Source organism: Schistocerca piceifrons, chromosome 6 (genome assembly GCF_021461385.2).
Source record: "Schistocerca piceifrons isolate TAMUIC-IGC-003096 chromosome 6, iqSchPice1.1, whole genome shotgun sequence".
In the NCBI taxonomy this organism is placed as follows: domain Eukaryota; kingdom Metazoa; phylum Arthropoda; class Insecta; order Orthoptera; family Acrididae; genus Schistocerca; species Schistocerca piceifrons.
In genome coordinates, this window is record NC_060143.1 from 91029656 (window position 1) to 91050676 (window position 21021).

Consider the following 21021-nt stretch of genomic DNA (forward strand, 5'->3'; position numbering starts at 1 on the left):
GGAAGGGGAAACTTTATTGAGACATTCCTCGGGGCAGATACATCACATGATCACACTGACAGAACCACAGGCACATAGACACAGGCAACAGAGCATGCACAATGTCGGCACTAGTACAATGTATATCCACCTTTCGCAGCAATGCAGGCTGCTATTCTCCCATGGAGACGATCGTAGAGATGCTGGATGTAGTCCTGTGGAACGGCTTGCCATGCCATTTCCACCTGGCGCCTCAGTTGGACCAGCGTTCGTGCTGGACGTGCAGACCGCGTGAGACGACGCTTCATCCAGTCCCAAACATGCTCAATGGGGGACAGATCCGGAGATCTTGCTGGCCAGGGTAGTTGACTTACACCTTCTAGAGCACGTTGGGTGGCACGGGATACATGCGGACGTGCATTGTCCTGTTGGAACAGCAAGTTCCCTTGCCGGTCTAGGAATGGTAGAACGATGGGTTCGATGACGGTTTGGATGTACCGTGCACTATTCAGTGTCCCCTCGACGATCACCAGTGGTGTACGACCAGTGTAGGAGATCGCTCCCCACACCATGATGCCGGGTGTTGGCCCTGTGTGCCTCGGTCGTATGCAGTCCTGATTGTGGCGCTCACCTGCACGGCGCCAAACACGCATACGACCATCATTGGCACCAAGGCAGAAGCGACTCTCATCGCTGAAGACGACACGTCTCCATTCGTCCCTCCATTCACGCCTGTCGCGACACCACTGGAGGCGGGCTGCACGATGTTGGGGCGTGAGCGGAAGACGGCCTAACGGTGTGCGGGACCGTAGCCCAGCTTCATTGAGACGGTTGCGAATGGTCCTCGCCAATACCCCAGGAGCAACAGTGTCCCTAATTTGCTGGGAAGTGGCGGTGCGGTCCCCTACGGCACTGCGTAGGATCCTACGGTCTTGGCGTGCATCCGTGCGTCGCTGCGGTCCGGTCCCAGGTCGACGGGCACGTGCACCTTCCGCCGACCACTGGCGACAACATCGATGTACTGTGGAGACGTCACGCCCCACGTGTTGAGCAATGCCCACTATACGCCCTCGCTCAAAGTCCGTCAACTGCACATACGGTTCACGTCCACGCTGTCGCGGCATGCTACCAGTGTTAAAGACTGCGATGGAGCTCCGTATGCCACGGCAAACTGGCTGACACTGACGGCGGCGGTGCACAAATGCTGTGCAGCTAGCGCCATTCGACGGCCAACACCGCGGTTCCTGGTGTGTCCGCTGTGCCGTGCGTGTGATCATTGCTTGTACAGCCCTCTCGCAGTGTCCGGAGCAAGTATGGTGGGTCTGACACACCGGTGTCAATGTGTTCTTTTTTCCATTTCCAGGAGTGTAGTTGTAATCAGTAATTGGAATCATAAGTGTTAAAGTTTCTTTTTCATGTCAAGAGGAAATATGTTTTTATATTTTTATAGGGCATCGAGAGAGTCTGATGCCTTCTTGCACATTGCAGTAAGCACTCTGTCCAATTTAGATTTTCGTCAGTTATTACTCCTAGACTCTTTGCTGAAGCAAATAGGTCGATATTTGTCCCATTTAGGGTTAAATATGGCAGGGATTCGCGATATTTCGTGCTAATGAGCCTAGAATGAACAACCAGTACCGCTTGGGTGAGCTTTAACCTTAGATCCTCCGCCAATTTTGATAGTGCACACAAGTCTGTATTAAGATTGTCGATAGCTGGCTTGAGGTTTGTTGGTTTTGCACTTAGATACAAATGGAGGTCATCAGCGTACATGTGGTATTTGCAGTAGGACAAAACTGATAAAACTGATGACGTATCATTGACATATGGTGAAATGAGTATAGGACCTAACGCGCAAGCATGGGTAACGTCTAATTCTACCTATCTCCACTGTGACTGTGATGCTGGGCATGACGCATTGCTGGGAAAGCCAGGTACGAGCGAAACCATTGCACTGAAATTGGCGAGAAATGTAGGCTGCTAAGTTTGGCATTTAAAATGTTGAAGCCGACAGTGTAAAAGGCTTTGCTGAGGTCTAAGAGGAACACGATAGTTGTCTCTCGTCCATCCATGGCAAGTTTCAGTTCATTTCAAGGAGCTATCACACAGCCATCATCATCGGTGTGTCACCCTCATCATACACGTCAACACCGGCAGCATCTAACTTACAATGGCAGAAAAGGCCTACTCTAGACTTGTCGCCGCTTTAGGGTGATCAGCACTGGTCTGTGTCTACGATCTACAGACACCTGTGCTCAACCTGCTGTGTGGGTCTTACCAAGGAAAATTTTGTGATAACCATCGCTCAAAAATTGCATTTTACTGCAATTTTCAAATTAGAAACTCATAATGCAGGAAAATATCGTTAGAATAATTAAATAACAATGGAAAATCTTGCAGAAGCCGACCTCAGGGAACATCAGTTTTTGGTTCCAGAGAAGTACTGGAAAACTGCCTCTACCACTTATCTAGAAGATACGCTGAGGAAAGCCAAACCTTCGCTTATAGCGTTTGTAGCCTTAGAGAAACATTTTGATAATGCTGACTGGAATACTCTCTTTAAAATAACAGATGTGGCAGGCATAAAATACAGTGAAAGTTTATTTACGAACTGTACAGAAACCAGACTGTAGTTATAAGAGAAGAAGGACACCAACGAGGAGCAGTGGTTCGGAAGGAAGTGAGACTTGGTTGTAGCATATCTCCGGTGTTATTCAGTCTGTACATTGAGGAAGCAGTAGAGGAAACCAAAGAAAAATTTGGGGACGGAGTTAAAGTTCAGGGAGAAGAAATAAAAACTTCGAGATCTGCCGGCGACACTACAATTTTGTGGGAGACATCAAAGGGCATGGAAGAGCAGATGAACGGAATGGACAGTGTCTTCAGAAGAAGAACATCAACAAAGGATAAACAAAGGTACTCGAAAGTAGTCGAATTAAATCGGGCGATGCTGAGGGAACCATAAAAGTAAATGAAACACTAAAATTACTTGATTTCTCCTAGTCTGGCAGAAAAATAACTGATACAGTCGAATTAGAGAGGATAAAAAACGTAGACAGGCTATAGAAGAATGCATTTCTCAAGAAGAGAAATTTTTAAATGTCTAATATACACTGAAACGCCAAAGAAACTGGTATAGGCATGCGTTATGCAAACAGACAGAATATGGCGCTGCGGTCGACAATGCCCATATAAGACAAGTGTCTGTGGCTGTTGTTAGATCGGTTACTGCTGCTACAATAGTAGGTTATCAAGATTACGGCGAGTTTGAACGTGGTGTTACAGTCGGCGCATGAGCGGTGGGACACAACATCTCCGAGGTTGCGAAGAAAGTGAGGATTTTCCCATACGACCGTTTCAAGAGTGTACCGCGAATATCAGGAATCCGATAAAACATCAAATCTCAGACATCGCTGCGGCCGGAAAATGATTCTGCAAGAACGAGACCAAGGAAGACTGAAGAGAAAAGTTTAACATGAATAAAGTGCAACTCTTCCGCAAACTGCTGCAGATTTCGATGTTGGGTCATCAACAAGTGTCAGCGTGCGAACCATCCAACGAAACATCATCGATATGGGCTTTCGGAGCAGAAGGCACACTTATGTATCATTGATCACTCTACGATACAAAGATTTATGCCTCGCCTGGACCCGTCAGCACCTAAATTGACTGTAGATGGATGACTGGAAACATGTTGCCTGGCCAGATGAGTCTCGTTTCAAATTGTATGGAGCGGATGGATGTGTACGGGTCTGGAGACTACCTCATGAATCCATGGACCCTGAATGTCAGCAGGGGACTGATTAAACTGGTGGAGACTCTGTAACTGTGTGGGGCGTGTGCAGTTGGAGTGGTATGGGATCCTTGATACGTCTAGATACGACTGTGGCAGGTGACGCATACGTAAGCATCATGTCTGATCATCTGCCTCCATTCAAGTCCATTGTGCATTCCGACGGACTTGGGCAATTCCAGCAGGACAATGTGACATCCCATAGGTGCAGAATTGCAAAAGAGTTGCTCCAGGAACACTCTTCTCAGCTTAAACATTTCCGCTGGCCACCAAACTCCCCAGACATGAACATTGTTGAGCATATTTGGGATGCCTTGCAGCGTGCTGTTCAGAACAGATCTCCACCCTCTCGTACTCTTACGTAGTTATGGACAGCCCTGCAGGATTCATGGTGTCAGTTCCCTCCAGAACTTCAGACATTATTCGCGGGGGGCCCCACACGATATGAGGCACGTATACCAGTTTCTTTGGCTCTTCAGTGTAAATTTAAGGGTTAGAAAGGCTTTCTGAAGGTATTTGTCTGAACTTTAGCCTTTTACGGAAGTTAAAGTGTGGCTTGTAAAAACTATAGAGAGATGGTGGTGGTGGTTAGTGTTTAACGTCCCGTCGACAACGAGGTCATTAGAGACGGAGCGCAAGCTCGGGTTACGGAAGGATTGGGAAGGAAATCGGCCGTGCTCTTTCAAAGGAACCATCCCGGCATTTGCCTGAAACGATTTAGGGAAATCACGGAAAACCTAAATCAGGATGGCTGGAGACGGGATTGAACCATCGTCCTCCCGAATGCGAGTCCAGTGTGCTAACCACTGCGCCACCTCGCTCGGTCTATAGAGAGAGATCAAGAGATGAATACAGTAAGCAGGTACAGAAGGGCGTAGGTTGCAGTAGTTATTTGGATATGAAGAGGCTTGCATACGATTGAGTAGCATGAAGAGCTGCATCAACTCAGTCTTCAGACTGAAGACCACAACAACAACAATGCAAGATTTAATGTTTATTATTTGTTTGTATGAAGTTCTAATATACAATTTATGATTTAACGCATTTGTTGACGACACGCCTGTGTGTCGCTGCTACCATCATTATATGTGATGTCGGCTGGGTAGGAGGATGTAGCAAACAAGTGTTTACTTGTATGAGAAGTACTGTGGGAGAGTGGAGCTGCATTTTTTTAAAAATATTAAAGCATAGCAATACAGTACATCCTATTGTCATAGAGGTATAAAAAAGTTAATACTTTTGCAATCTGGAAAAATGACTTAAAGTCAACATTGTACCTGCCTGTATTAATAATTTAGCTATGTGTATTAATCTCCATCAGTTTATAATGTAGCCACGACACCAACATCGGTGATTGACTGATGATAATTTAGTCACTATGTCTTCTTTGCCTGATATGCCGAAACCGATTTGGTACCTCACGCTGGGCTTCCTGCCTGCTATCACCATACAGCAGCGCTGCTCAGTCGCTGTCTGAGTACAGCTTTTCTTCGCATTTTGCTGCCGCTGCTACAGTGATGTGCAACTGAGGAGGAGGCAGCACGGTGCACTCTGTGCAGAGAGAGCTGGAGAATACTTTGTAATACTGTCAGTGTTTTCTCTCTCTCTCTCTGACCCATGCCTCGAGCTCCAGCTGTTGCCTACCTGGTAACTGGCAATACTGCGGCGAACGCCACGTCAGGTGACTTCTTTCTGCTTTTGACAGACATTTATATCCTCAGACGACTATCAATGTTGCTTATTAACGTAATACCTGCCATGTTTACATTATCTTTCCCATAATGAACGCTACAGTTACTAAGTAGTATCATCATACCTAAGCTTACATTACCACTAACACACAAGAGCTATTAACCCATTAACTTACTATTATTTTTCCCCATATTTGATCACATATTTACGACTTACATTTTCGAAAATTATTATGTCTTACACACTTTTCTCAAAATCATACAATATTTTTGACACAAATTATTTATACATCTATCCTCACTGTTTACTGAAATGGAATTTAGATAATACTGTTTCAGAAGTTTTTTTTGGTGGGCTATATACGAAAAAGTACAGGAATATGACACTAGACATTCCTCACGCTCTTACCATGTATAACTTTTCTTCTCCCTTGCTTTTCAGAATATATTATTTATGTGAGGGTGTTTTATAGAAGAGATTGGGGGATAGTTATTAAAACGTGGAAACAAGTGCTTATAATCATAAAATAACGAAAGAAATCTAATGTGCTATTCACCACTAAATAGATGAATTTCTCAGCTTTCCACTGATGTATAATATGATCAGAGAAGATGAACAACAAAGAAGAAGATATAGCTGCTCAACTCGTCCCATAGCAGGCAGTGTGATAATGGGACTCGAAACCTATGGCTGGCTGTGAGCCAGCTGTGTAAGCCAGTGGGCTAAGTACTTAAGCTGAAATTCCATATGAAACTCAAGATAGTAAGCAATATACTCCTCAAGAACTTTTAACCATGTCAAAGAAGTGTGATTCCAGTATACCTCATACTGCTTAATGATGAGTTTCTTAACAACAACACACAACAGATATGCAATAAGCAGTCATTAATTAGAGTGTGGCAGTTGTAAGTCAGTATAGGTATTTAAACTTTTTGGACATGAATACATGAAATGTAATTATGTATGATAGTATTGTATATGTGGTTATTGTATTCTAATAATAATATATTAACAATGTGCAACATCATTGTCTGGTGATTATTGTATTATTATTATTATTATTATTATTTTTGTCTCAGCATATCTATCTTCTTCTTTTGTGAATGCATATTTATCTTAAACAATTATTACTGTATTGCTCTGTGTACTGATCACACTGATGATGTCAGTTGTACAGGCAACATGTCGAAAGGCTAATAGCGATCATGTTCTATTCTACTTTATTCTATTGGCTGGGGCATCTTGTGGTACACTGCCCCTTGCTATTTGTGCATCGTCCCCCCACTCGCCCTCATAGATTAGATTAGATTAATACTAGTTCCACGGATCATGAATACGATATTTCGTAATGATGTGGAACGAGTCAAATTTTCCAATACATGACATAATTAAGTTAATTTAACAACATAATTAAATTAATATAATAACTTTTTTATTTATTTATTTTTTAATTTTTTAAAATATTTTTTTGTTTTTTTTTCTTTTTTTCTTAATTTATATCTAAAAATTCCTCTATGGAGTAGAAGGAGTTGTCATTTAGAAATGCTTTTAATTTCTTCTTAAATACTTGTTGGTTATCTGACAGGCTTTTGATACTATTTGGTAAGTGACCAAAGACTTTAGTGGCAGTATAATTCACCCCTTTCTGTGACAAAGTTAGGTTTGATCTTGAATAGTGAAGATCATCCTTTCTCCTAGTATTGTAGTTATGCACACTGCTATTACTTTTGAATTGGGTTTGGTTGTTACTAACAAATTTCATAAGAGAGAATATATACTGAGAAGCTACTGTGAATATCCCTAGATCCTTAAATAAATGTCTGCAGGATGATCTTGGGTGGACTCCAGCTATTATTCTGATTACACGCTTTTGTGCAATAAATACTTTATTCCTCAGTGATGAATTACCCCAAAATATGATGCCATATGCAAGCAATGAGTGAAAATAGGCGTAGTAAGTAATTTACTAAGATGTTTATCACCAAAATTTGCAATGACCCTTGTTGCATAAGTAGCTGAACTCAAACGTTTCAGCAGATCATCAATGTGTTTCTTCCAATTTAATCTCTCATGAATGGACACACCTAAAAATTTTGAATATTCTACCTTAGCTATATGCTTCTGATTAAGGTCTATATTTATTAATGGCGTCATACCATTTACTGTACGGAACTGTATGTACTGTGTCTTATCAAGTGCTCATCACTCTAGGGGAGGCAGTCAGCATATATATCTTATAAATAATTTATTCCCCAGATAAACGTGTCAAATAATTGAAAGGACAGTAAGGAGAGCTAACAGTGATACTGACCGGTGATGCGTGGCAGTCGGTAGGGTCGCAGGCTGTTGGCGGCGTACGCGGCCACGTGGGCGCCCACGCTGAAGCCCACCACGTGCACATCGGTGGCGCCGCGCGTGGTCAGGGCGCGAACCAGCCTGGCGAGGCAGCGGCCCGCGAAACGTGCGTTGTGCGCCGCCATGGGGTAGCAGGGCCCAGGGGACAGCGCCGTCCAGTCCACTGAGAGCACGTTGTGGCCGCCGCGGCGCAGGTAGGCTGCCAACGGTAGCACACTTACACAAATCCATCTCTCTGTAGTCACGTATCAAATACTGATTGGACTTGAAATCGCATTCAGTGATTCACACCCAGTCCACAGTGAGAGACGACCAGTGCAATACACTACAAACCTGTTAACCAATCCCTTGAAGTCCTAGAGAGCAGGCAAGTCGTCATTGATAATCTACCTGTTAGCACTGTCATGTTGACATCTGTGGAGTGAGCTGAAATGGCAGTATCTGGCAGGGAAGTCCTGTTTATATCAGACACTAGGAGGTAGGGCTGCTGATGTTTCCTGGTGGTGCCTCCTACGTCAGAAGAGTAGTGCACAGTCCTCAAAGGAGTGACTGGCTGATTGTTAGGTATTTGCGACTTATAATGTGTAACATCGGGCACATACACACTAAGGTTGTGATATCATCTGAAAAGCTCACCTACAGATCGAAAAAAAAACCTGTAAGTGGCAGATGTCAGTGGTAGAGAGTGACAATGCATCCACACAGCGCAGCCTGCCCCACCTGCCAATGTTCCTCCAACAGTTACCAATCAGGCAACATGGAACTGTGAGCACATGGAGCCCAGGAAAGAGCTGCAGTTGGTTGTCACCTGGCCCCTACCACTCATCTCACTCAGATGACTACTGGAACTTCATTTTAATCCAAAATTAGGTGTCATAATACACTCCAAACTTCTCACTTCCTCCTAACGTGAGGGACTGTAGTTAAAATGGGGATGCTAAACCTGCAGCCTGATGGCAAGACAATGGACCAGCAGCCAACAATACCAGCAGGCGATCGGTGGAAAACTGTACAGATTTTCAACCTGTACCTATAAAGCAAAGCCACAAACCCGATCAGAAAGCTGTTAGCAACACATACTCCAAAGTAGATTCGCGGGAGAACTCTGTGAACCATTTGAGACAAAAGTAGTGTACAGCTTCTTGAACAGATGTAGTTTCAGCATTGCAGTTTAATTATGACATACAAAAAGTAGTCAGAGAGTCGAGCACGAAGACTCAACGTGGAATCCGACTGGGAAGAAAAACAAAGACATCAAAGTCAGTTCCTTAGCTTTTGGAGATGATACTGCCTTACTAACCGTGACCTGGGAAGAAGTCAAAAAACATACTCCCGAACTATAAAAACAAGCAGGAAAAAATAAATCTCAAAATCTCCTTTGAAAAGATAAAACAAAGACAGCCGTAAGAAACCTACTGAAACATTTTGAAGTGGGAGAAAGAACATACAAATTACCAAGGAATTCCAATTTCTTGAAGAATCGATCAGCTTGAATGGCCTCGAGAAAAAGGCAGTGGAATATAGAGCAAATAACGTCGAATTGGCCTTCCAACTAACCAAAAACACATAACAAAGTGTCCCTCTCATGGAATACACTAAAACGGGACCAAAACGGAAGCACCATGTGTAGCTACTGTCTATCTCCAACCATGATCCAGTTCAGAGACTATAGATCAAAGAAAAAAAGACGTAAAGAAGAATTTTAAGCCCCAGTTGCGTAACAACGTACTAATTCACATCACAAATAAAACCCTCTAAAAAACTGAAAAATTTCTTGGACACGATGAAGAAAAGAAGAATTAATTTTTGTGGACACCTCCTCACAATGGACCCAGGTAAACTAAATAAAAAATATTTTGGGTACTTCTGCAAAGATAAATTCCAAACCCATTGTTGTAAAGAAATGGAGAAGGAGTTTAAAGAGCTCCAAATAAGAGAAATATTTACAAATAAAACTGTAAGGAAACAGACAAGAAAAAGAAATAGGTCCGAAACTGAAATTCAAACTAACGATCCCAGACTGTGAAGAGGAAAAGAAAGTACGATTAGAAAGATTGAAACAATAATCGGCTGCAAGAAAGGCGATTGATCTAACGTACTCGTACGTCAGGTGAAACTAAAGAAGATGGAGAAAAAAAAGAAGATTAAAGTATTTGTAATGCATCCTGACCAAAAACTATATAGCACTTAAGACGATTTTGTGCTGTGAAGCATTTACGCAAAAGAGTTGTCTGATAGCAAATACTAACTGGGAGCAGAGTGACTTGAAGAGCGGTGTCATTATTGAATAATCGCACTATACAAAAAATTAATCACCCTAGGATATAGCACTGTGTGACAACACCTCTGGCATTGTTAATGGGCCCAATTCGGCTAACAGAAGTTCCTTTATCTATTCCATAACCATTGAATACATTGGTTGATTATTAGACCTGTAAAGCTGCCAAATTTTCTATGAGGTTAATATAGGGAGATTTAACAGGCAGTCGAGGTTCGATGTGGCGACAGTGTTCATCACAAGGGGAACATATATGTGCTGTAGTATCGTAGCATACTTATACTGCCGGAGTGGCAGCTCGATGAAGACTCTGCAGGTGCCACGAATGGCACTTGGAACATCACCACCAATGGGATGACCTGACCAATGAAGAACCTCCTGCCTGCCGACCAAAGAAGACAGCAAGGACGGTGTTATGGGCTGTGGGCACGAGGGTGCGAGTCTTCTAGATCGAGATTAGTTCCGTGTCGTTAGTTGGTGGCAAACTTTACACCAGGCTCTGCTCGCAAACATTCAGTGTGCACAGAATGTGTCAAGCCTCTGCTTACAGCTAGCCACAGCTGCCGCCAAGTTGTCAACAGTGCAGAAGTTCTTCTGCAACAAGTTGAGTAAAATACAGGGTGTTTATAAATGAATATTGGGGTTTCAACGCTTTATAATATTTGTTATATTAAACTTACAGTTATAAATGACATGTCAAATGAAAGAGCAACTCAGACAGTTTTACCAAGAACCTTATGAATGTTCAATGTGAGCACCATTTGTCACACAGCACACATCAAGTCTATAGCCGAGTTCTTCCCAAACATTGATAAATGTGTCTTCAGTGATTGTAGCAACAGCTGCTTCAATCCAGTTTCTTCATTCATGGAGGTCTGCTGGTAGCGGAAGCACATACACACGATCCTTGATGAAGCCTCAAAGGAAACAATCGCATGGCGTTTGGTCGAGTGAACGTGGAGACGATGCAAAGCAAGCCCTGTCATCAGGCCCCTTGCGGCCTATCCAGCGCTTGGGTACAGTGAAATTCAACCAATCGCATACTTCGCTATGCCAGCGAGGTGGCGCACCATCTTCCTGGAAAATGAAGTTCTCTGGCTCATCTTCTTCCAACTGAGGGAAGAACCACTGCTCTGGTGTATCAAGGTAAGAAGTACCAGTTGCAGTAGGTTCACCAAAAAAGAAAGGGCCATAAGCCTTCCGCCAGGATATGGCACAAAAAAAAGTCACTTTAGGGGAGTCTCGTTGCATTTGTACCACCTCGTGCGGATTTTCTGAGCCCCAGATGCACACATTGTAAGTGTTAACATGTCCACTGAGGTGAAAGGTCGATTCATCACTGAAGACATCGTGATCCAGAAAATCTTCATCGTCATGAAACAGTATTTCGTTTGTGAAGTTGGCATGTAATCCATGGTCTGCCAGCTTAAGAGCCTGTCACAACTGTAAACAGTAAGGACGTCGTTGTACACGTTTTCTTAAAACTTTCCAAACAGTCGACATGGGAACTTGTAATTCATGACTAGTGCCTTCTGGACTGATTTCTTTGGGCTACGTGTGAACGACTCTCTCACTTGCTCAACAGTCTCCTCACTAACTCTTGGTCGTCCTGTGCTCTTCCCTTTACAAAGGCAGCCGGTATCTTCAGATTGATGATACCATCTACGAATGTTATAATCATTTGGTGGATCACAACCGAACTTCAGCCGGAATGCACGTTGCACAGTAACTACAGACTCGGTCTTTGCAGACTGCAAAACACAAAACGCTTTCTGTTCCCTAGTCGCCATCTTCGCTACTACCGCTGTCTAGCGGATTGCGGTGGAAACATTGCGCGCTGCGCATCTGCACTGGTGCCAAATACAACTGTTTGAGTTGCTCTTTCATTTCACATATCATTTATAACTGTAGGTTTAATGTAATAATTATTATTAAGCGTTAAAACACCGATATTCATTTATAAACACCCTGCATATTTATTTAAAATGCACTTGTGTCAACTAATCTTTTGATGCTTGTCCAGATTCCTAGAGCGACAGATCCGTTTATTCACCTTCCACTCATTTATCATTAACAGTGAATACATAACAGTTTGCTCCTCAGAACATTGCTGACTCGCATTGTAACACGTGCTGTCTAGTTAACACAGGTGTTGTCATCTTGGAAAATGGGAATTTCCACAGGATATTCATCATGAAGATGTAGAAGAAAGGGCAATATGTGATCACTGAGAAAGTTGAAATAAAAATACTGGTTCATGATCACAGTAACCTCAATGATTGAGCCTCAGTGTTAGTACGAAAAACACTCCCAAATCGTCACAGAATTATCTCAAGCGCGAACTACATTCTACACACACTGCAAGTTTAACGCTTTATTAGCCTGTCGGTGCACTCTGCACCTTGTATCATTTGAAAAGAGGTAATATCTCGACTTTTGTAGTCACAACAGACACCTCCAGTCAGCTACTGTCCGATTTGTGTTCTTTGGCTCACTGAAGAAGTGCAACTGAATGTGCCGCTGTGAGCAATGGTCTTTTGCGGGGTATCTGACCTCAAATATGCATTGCCATCGCATTCGCAATGTCCACTCGGAGGCTGGTCGAGACACGAATGGTTTGGAACAGACTGTCACTGACAATACGTGTCTCTCGACTCCAGTCCCTGTCGGTTAGGATCTTTACATGACAACTGGTCTTACGCCATGTTACGTGACTGCGAGTGGTACACCATTCCATTTACACACGTTGCACAGTCGCCATTGACACGTCAAAAAATTGTACAACTTCATTCACTGTGGCCGAGCGGTTCTAGACCTGATAGCTCCTTTCCGCCATTCATTTATGACTGCTCGTCGACGCATCTTACTGCACTGATTCCAGGCAGCTGACGGACATTTATATAGCACTTCACTGCAACACCTTACATCAGCGGTGGAGAGTTGCATGTCCACCTCGTACAAACTCTACACTATCTACAATGCTCCAAAGTGACGAGGGAGCTATTTTGAAGGATAAGGTAAAAGTTAAAGTTCTGCATTCTGGCCCTGGACAGGCCAATCCGGCTGGATCGGCCGCTGTTTTATCCGCTATCAATGGCGCCATGGAGTGCGGTATGGTTGGGCTGGTGGCCAGTACACACATGTCCCGGTCGTTGTTAGGTTTCTTGACCTTGGAACCACTACTAAACGGTAAAGTAGCTCCCCAGTTGGCCTCAAGAGGCTGAGTGCTTCCCGTACCAGTCTCCTCATGAAGGAAAAATTCCTGGCAGTACCGGGAATCCACTCCGGATCTTCCACATGGCAGTCAGCTTCGCCGACCACTCTGCTACGGAGACAGACTCTTTTAAGAGGTTGACTAATAATTTTTCCGGTGAGCTTACGTTGTTGCATGATTTTGGAGACGTTTGAGATTTATTCAAAATCCTGAACTAGACAGAGGGTATTGTGAAGGCGTGTGTGTATGTGTGTGTGTGTGTGTGTGTGTGTGTGTGTGGGCGCGCTTGCATGTCTACTTATGAAAAGAAAGTTGGGAGAGGGGATTAAGGAAATATAATAATTAATAGATCACGAGTGTCGGTGTAAGAAGTCTGCATTCTTGTATCTTATACAATAAGTAGATACCAGGGCAGAGCATGTCTCAGAAGTCAGTTGGTATGTGGAAGAGGCATCATTGGCAGCACCCCATATACTCACCGTTCCTAATGGCAGCGAGCGGCTGGATGTCCATGCCCGAGTTGTAGCCGTGCACAATCACCTTGGTTGGCAGCGAAGGGTCGAACCAAGGACCGTCGAGGGCCGCCCAATTGTCCGAGCCATCCACCTGCACTCGGTCAGCATCATCACCTGAACTGGAATCAGAAGCTCGCCTTAAAAATGGCTCTGCGCAGGCTTGCAGTTTATCAGCACGTATTTCTGGGTACCCAAAGAATCAGAAACATCTATCTTACAACACAGTGTTGCAGTGAGGTGGTAGCACGCAATATTCGTGCTCAGCTACCGCCATACCATTAGTTATAGTGACACATATTATTTTGTTCCTCTTTTCTTTTTAAAACTAAAAACAGACAATATAGAAGCGAGAAGTACAATACGTATTAGAACAGTTACAAAGTGAGTCACGTAAGATATAACGTCCCTATATTTCGTGAACGTTTCAGTTACCGCTATGAGGTTTTCAGGCGGTAGATAGTACGGTAAGGGCCATGTACTCTGGTATGTGATAAAGTGTCTTAACTCTTGTATGGATTGAGATATGGAAGCAAGTATGATACTTTTTACATAGAGTGATATACCTTGTCTAACGGCATCCGAAACTGCTTTGAAAGGACTAGTATACTAATTTAATGCTTGTTGATTTTGAGGTTGAAAATCTTCGCAAAAATTTCGAGAAATTTACTAAAACTTGAAAACAATGTGGCCATAGTCAGCTGCTGTCGTGTAAACACCGCCTAGCAGAGCTCTCATGCGAGGCTCCGTCGTTACCTGCAGCAAGACAGGCCTACGCTACTAAGGTAAAACCTCATTTTGTATACGGCACAGATATAGGATCAGCTATGATTTTTATATATAGTGCTATGGCATATGCTACCTTCTGGCGCATTAGTCCTTGCTTAGATAACTATTTCCAATATTCGGTAAGGATGTGTACGTTTCCTGCTTTTTGTGGAAAGAACTGCAGTTTCGTCAGTCATTTTTGCTTTTTTACCCTCCCCGTTGCTGCGATCTCTTGGCAGGTGATGTCTCAAGTGATTGCTGTCTCAAAAATCGACAGATACCAGTATTTGAATGCTGGATCCTATTTTTACCGGAACCGAGATTGGAATTTGCCTACACGTCGGTCAGTGGGTCTGAATATGGCGTAATATATAGCGGAAACAACAGAATAGCAAGCTGGAAATTTAGGCGGCTGGAAGCTGTTTGATTTGACATTTTCATTCAGTATCTGAACACAGGAAGAATATGCTAGAAACACACACACACTGTGGCTTACCCAGTGGTATCTCTTCTAAAAGAACAATTGAAAGCTCGTAAGAAAGTGTGCATACGTACGCCTACTTCCATATAATATCCCTGGAATAAAAATTCTTATGATGTCGCACATGGTCGTCGTTGTTGTACCAGACGAAACCAAATTCCAAAAAAATGGCTCTGAGCACTATGGGACTTAACTACTGAGGTCATCAGTCCCCTAGAACTTAGAACTACTTAAACCTAACTAACCTAAGGACATCACACACATCCATGCCCGAGGCAGGATTCGAACCTGCGACCGTAGCGGTCACGCGGTTCCAAACTGACGCGCTTAGAACCGCACGGCCACACCGGCCGGCCCAAATTCCATGCTACGCAAATTTACATGATTGTGGTTCGTAAACGGCGCTTTGTCACTAAAGAGCACATGTTAGAAAAACGTAGTATCGTGTCCCAAGCTATACAGAGCACACCACCAAGCTTATGAACACACATGACTTTCGAAATGACGTCCTACGAATGCATGATGTAGTGACAGATTATAAGGTTGGAGTTTATGTCGAAGCGAATGGTTGCCCTCTGACGGCTCCCGTATTCCTTGGCAACACGTCCGGTATCACCGTTCGCCATATAAAATTAGCATATCGAGCTTCTCCGTATTGGTGTACATATTTGCATACAAGTAATAGTGAAGCAGAATTGATCTACCGATAGACGACACATTTACTGCTTGTTCTGCAGAGCAGATAAGTAATCAGTCGAAAGGCCTGTTTACAACGCAGTAGCCGAGCCCCGTGATTTGGCTTTCAATTTTAGATATTTCTCGGATTCTTGTGCGAAGAGCTTCAACCTCAACAATAACATGGACTCGCATTCGGGAGGACGACGGTTCAATCCCGTCTCCGGCCATCCTGATTTAGGTTTTCCGTGATTTCCCTAAATCGTTTCAGGCAAATGCCGGGATGGTTCCTTTGAAAGGGCACGGCCGATTTCCTTCCCAATCCTTCCCTAACCCGAGCTTGCGCTCCGTCTCTAATGACCTCGTTGTCGACGGGACGTTAAACGCTAACCACCACCACCATCAACATTAACAAGGAATTCTCGGATGCCGTTAAAGAAAGTAAATCATTCAATTAAAAAAATGATACTTGCTTCAATATCTCAACGATACCAGAGTCAAGGCCCTTCCTCATATACCAAGGTCCATGCGCCTTAGCGTACTATCATTTGCCGAAAACCTCGTTTCGATACCTGGTAGCGTTTACGAAGTAGAAGGAGTGTTGGTATTAGGTGACTAGCCTTGTACAGTCTTATCTGATGGAATGTGCTTGAGAATGGAGTTCAGACTCACCCAGTGAAGAGGAAGAAACGGACTGCTGGATCCGGGCAGTCTCCCCCTAGGACCAGCGGACAGGGACCCATGTGGACTACCCACAGCGAGGCGCTGCAGCCTGCCAAAAGTGCAAGATAATGTCATTAAACACTACGGCTATAGTTTTTTACGCCCAAAACCTCCAGATGTCAGATACTCGTATCAGTGCCAAACGTTGTATGTCGACAGAGTATCAACCAAAACTCCGATTTAGTTCGTACTATGTGCTTTCGTCCAGCGGAACGGGCGTAAACGTTAATTACAAGCAACAGCAGATTTACGGAGCACAGGAAAAGAATAACCGTGAGTCAGTAATACAACTAGCTTGTGTGGGGACGTTGGTAAAGCATTACATCTTCGTACCAACGGTACCAGGTTCAACCCCCAATGATGAAAAGTATTTTTACTGTAATATGCATGAAAGTGTCCTTAGAAAATGTAGTCCATCAACAAAGGAGGTGGCTTACAAAACACTCGTTCGACCTATACTTCAGTATTGCTCATCAGTGTGGGATCCGTACCAGGTCGGGTTGACAGAGGAGATAGAGAAGATCCAAAGAAGAGCGGCGCGTTTCGTCACAGGGTTATTTGGTAAGCGTGATAGCGTTACGGAGATGTTTAGCAAACTCAAGTGGCAGACTCTGCAAGAGAGGCGCTCTGCATCGCGGTGTAGCTTGCTGTCCAGGTTTCGAGACGGTGCGTTTCTGGATGAGGTATCGAATATATTGCTTAGCCTTACTTATACCTCCCGAGGAGATCACGAATGTAAAATTAGAGAGATTCGAGCGCGCACGGAGGCTTTACAGCAGTCGTTCTTCCCGCGAACCATACGCGACTGGAACCGGAAAGGGAGGTAATGACAGTGGCACGTAAAGTGCCCTCCGCCACACACCGTTAGGTGGCTTGCGGAGTATATATGTAGATGTTATGCGGGACAACATGTTTATGACTGTTTGGAGTTCACAGCAATGTTGTCTTGGCAGTCTGCTTTCGCTTCGTTTCTTTGAAAGTAGTAAACCTATAGAGGACATTTATGGTTTCACAGAATATACCATCAGAACACAAAAATAAAGGAACACTTGCATCACGCTTGCGGAAGTAATAATAACAATAATAACACTAATAGTAGTAATAATAAACAAAATAATAAGATCAATAATAAGTACATAACGTTCAACTAACGAAGCGAAAGCAGACACTCCGAAGAGTTCTTTTACATATAAGGAAAATGCTCTCTCATATAACAGTTTCACCCCTAAACAGCAAAAAAATATATATAAAAAATAAAAAAATGCCGTCAGTGAGGTCTCGACACGAAACCTTTGGTACGACGACCGCACCAACTTACCCATTTGTGGTCTACGAAACAATCACTCACAGATTACGCTTTTCCTGTGCCTCGTAGTTCTGGTGTTACCTTAAATTGCCGTTTATGCATACTCTACAGGACAACAGCACACAGCACGAAGTAAATCGGTGTTTTGGTTGATATTCGATCGACATACAACTTTTGGTACCAATCTGAGTGTCTGACATATGGAGGTTTGGGTGTTAGCTTTTTTCTACTTTGTAGGTATGGCTCTCGGCTCTACACTGGGCGGAATTATAATATACTTCGTTCTGCAACGCTGTAAACCTACACGCATTTGATGAATAGTTAGGTGAAGAGAAGAAGAAAGGAAGAAAGGCGATTGTTGTTTATCGTTCCGTCGACAACGAGGATATTAAAATGGTTCAAATGGCTCTGAGCACTATGAGACTCAACATCTTAGGTCATCAGTCCCCTAGAACTAAGAACTACTTAAACCTAATTAACCTAAGGACATCACACACATCCATGCCCGAGGCAGGATTCGAACCTGCGACCGTAGCGGTTGCGCGGTTCTCGACTGAAGCGCCTAGAACCGCTCGGCCACTCCGGCCGGCAATGAGGTTATTAGAATCGGAGCACAAGCTCGAATTTTTGCAAGATGCGAAAGGAAATGGTTGTGGCCTTATAAAGAAACCATACCGACATATGCCTCTAGGGATTTAGGGAAATCGTGGGAAACCTAAATCACTGTGGCCGGACAGGGATTTGAACTGCCGTCCCGCCAAGTGCAAGTCCTGCGCCTTATCACTGCCCCACCTCGGCGATGAAAAACGAGGTAAATCAAATAAAAAGAAAAAAGAGCGGATTGCCAGAGGACAAAAGGCACAAAATACATGAGGAAAAATCACTGAAAATATATTTATTGCGTTTTATGCCAGTATGAAATGATCGCATGGCATTATTGGCCGGGAGACCCCTTGCGGGGAAGTTCGGCCGCCGTATTGCAAGTCCTTTTTAGTTGACGCCACTTCGGCGACTCGCGAGTCAATGATGATGAACACACAACACCCAGTCATCACGAGGCAGAAAAAATCCCTGATCCCACTGGGAATCGAACCCGAGACCACCCGCGCGGGAAGCGAGAACGCTACCGCAAGACCACGAGCTGCGGACTATGCCAGTTATAAATAGTGACCACGAGGCTACAATACGTAACCGGTGAAATGAGAAGAAACTGCACACAGGTTAGAACTGTGTCGGAATATTACAAAAAATGCACGTACACTTTTATATATTTAATAGCAGCAGTTGCCACAAGCTCAGCCAGAGTACTCTGTGTTCGAGCCTCAAGCTTTCATCGGTCTGGGTAAACGAGCAGTTACACACAAAGACTGAAAAGTTGTCATATCGTGTACCAAAGTGATGCGGATCACCTGAATTGGTTTAGACACAATTATCAAACAACGGTAGGCTTTATGCCCAGCATGGCTGGATGCCCATGGATTTATCGTTCAAACTGTGTGGCCCTGATCATTCTCCAATTAGACACACAGGTTATGCCTCGTTGATTTTGTAATGGTTTTTAACAAAAAACGTGACTGAATAAAGTTGAAACTGCAACACGGTTGACTTGGGTCAGCTGCCGCTGTTTGTAGCTCAACATAAAAATATCCTGGAAATGTTTATTTAACACACAAAAATTATGACTGGCACCCTAGAATAGGTATGTGACTCTGATAATGAAGTTCCACACCTGCTTGCGTCGCTGAACTCCAAACTAAATAGCAAAGATGAGAATAACCAAGTCTCTCAGTGCACACAGTCATTAATAAAACTTCACACTGTGGAAGCTGACTGAGAATTTACTAAAATTCTTTCACTTGCACTTCGTTTCATTTAGTAAAGGAAATGACGAACTACTAAGATCAAATTATGATGTATTCTCAAAACGATATACAGGCACTGTCCCTCTTGCCAATTGTTCACTCCAATTATTAACTCCAATAGCCTCAGTTTGCGCAGCGATAAATACATCAGTCCAAAATGGATACAAAGATATGACAGACGAATATATAGTTCAAGTAAAATCTTTTTTGTGACAACTACGGATCTTGGATGCCACCTGTTGTGTTATTATCAGTAAACTCCCGTTTCTTTAAAGACTCGAACTCCTATGTAAAAAAACAGCTTTCAATGTGTGATTACCTTACAGGTCAATTAATATGTTAAGTATTTGGTGTTAAGCATGTAAGTGAGAGAAATTTAAGTTTTTAAATTGTGCTTAAAGTTTGTTGGAAGTCGCTAAGTGTTGTCATTATCAAACACTGGATGAATACAGCCCCTGTAATTTGCGATCCATTTAAGGCAAAAACAAAGTTCCCACACAACTCAGTGTCTATGACGTCATATCTCCTGAACTGGAGCCAACGAGATATACGAGCCCTGCAACGAACCTGTGACGTCACACTAGAAGGCTTATCCGCCACACTTCGGGAATGCTCGGTTTCATACAGAGACCACGGCTACTCAGAATTTAATTGAAAAGATACCGACTAATGGTCTTCATTTTGTCGCGTGCTATCGAGAACTTACATGCGTTTAAAAGTGCAATCAATAATTATTAAACTCGTCTGAAACAACTACTCGCTCTCCGCCCGAGAGGGCTCCTAGCACTCTTAAGACCTGCAGTGTCACGTGCTGTGACGTACGTACCATGGCCTGCCTCTCTCTGTACACCTCATCCTGATCTATGTGTCGCACAATGATATAATTTTGTAAGTACATTCTGTGTGATGCGAGCTATGTGAGAGAAGTAATGAGACTGACTTTTTATTTACCACAGTTTTCATTTTTTCAAACAGCAATATTGTCCCCTTCAAAGTAATTCCCTTTGCCACCTGTACACCGGCGGCGTCGTTTCCTGTTTTGGTAGTAGCGCTGAAAGGCTTCAACTGGTAGAGCCTTTAACATGTCAGTCACATTCATTTGACTGTTTTCCAGGATCCCAAGAGGATGTCGTTTTAAGACAATTTTCAATTTCTGGAAAAGAAAGAAGTCACAAACACTCAGATCGGGAGAACAGGGGGCTGTGGAACAACATGGTTAAATATTCCGTCATGGACACGGCCGTGTGACATGGGGCGTTGTCAAGATGCAGCATCCATTTGTCAGCAGTGTGCAAATCTTCAAAATTTGATGTACAGTGAAAGTGTTCAACAGGTCACCTGTCATTCTTATTGATAAACGTCGGTCTGATTTCACAAAAGCAC

General features: G+C 43.5%; 1 protein-coding gene across 3 annotated transcripts in view; it reads right to left on the reverse strand.

Annotated features, from left to right (window-relative positions):
• Positions 1-21021, reverse strand: part of LOC124802516 (phospholipase A1 member A-like) — a 128338-nt gene that overhangs the window by 38758 nt on the left and 68559 nt on the right. For all 3 annotated transcript variants that reach the window (XR_007017126.1, XM_047263356.1, XM_047263355.1), the window contains exons 3-5: positions 16420-16519; positions 13791-13945; positions 7776-8018 (exon numbers count right to left, since the gene is read on the reverse strand). Coding sequence is in view for 2 of the 3 variants with exons in the window: in XM_047263356.1 (XP_047119312.1) it covers positions 7776-8018; positions 13791-13945; positions 16420-16519 (498 nt within the window). In the remaining variant the exon portion in view is untranslated. The remainder of the gene's footprint in view (positions 1-7775; positions 8019-13790; positions 13946-16419; positions 16520-21021) is intronic.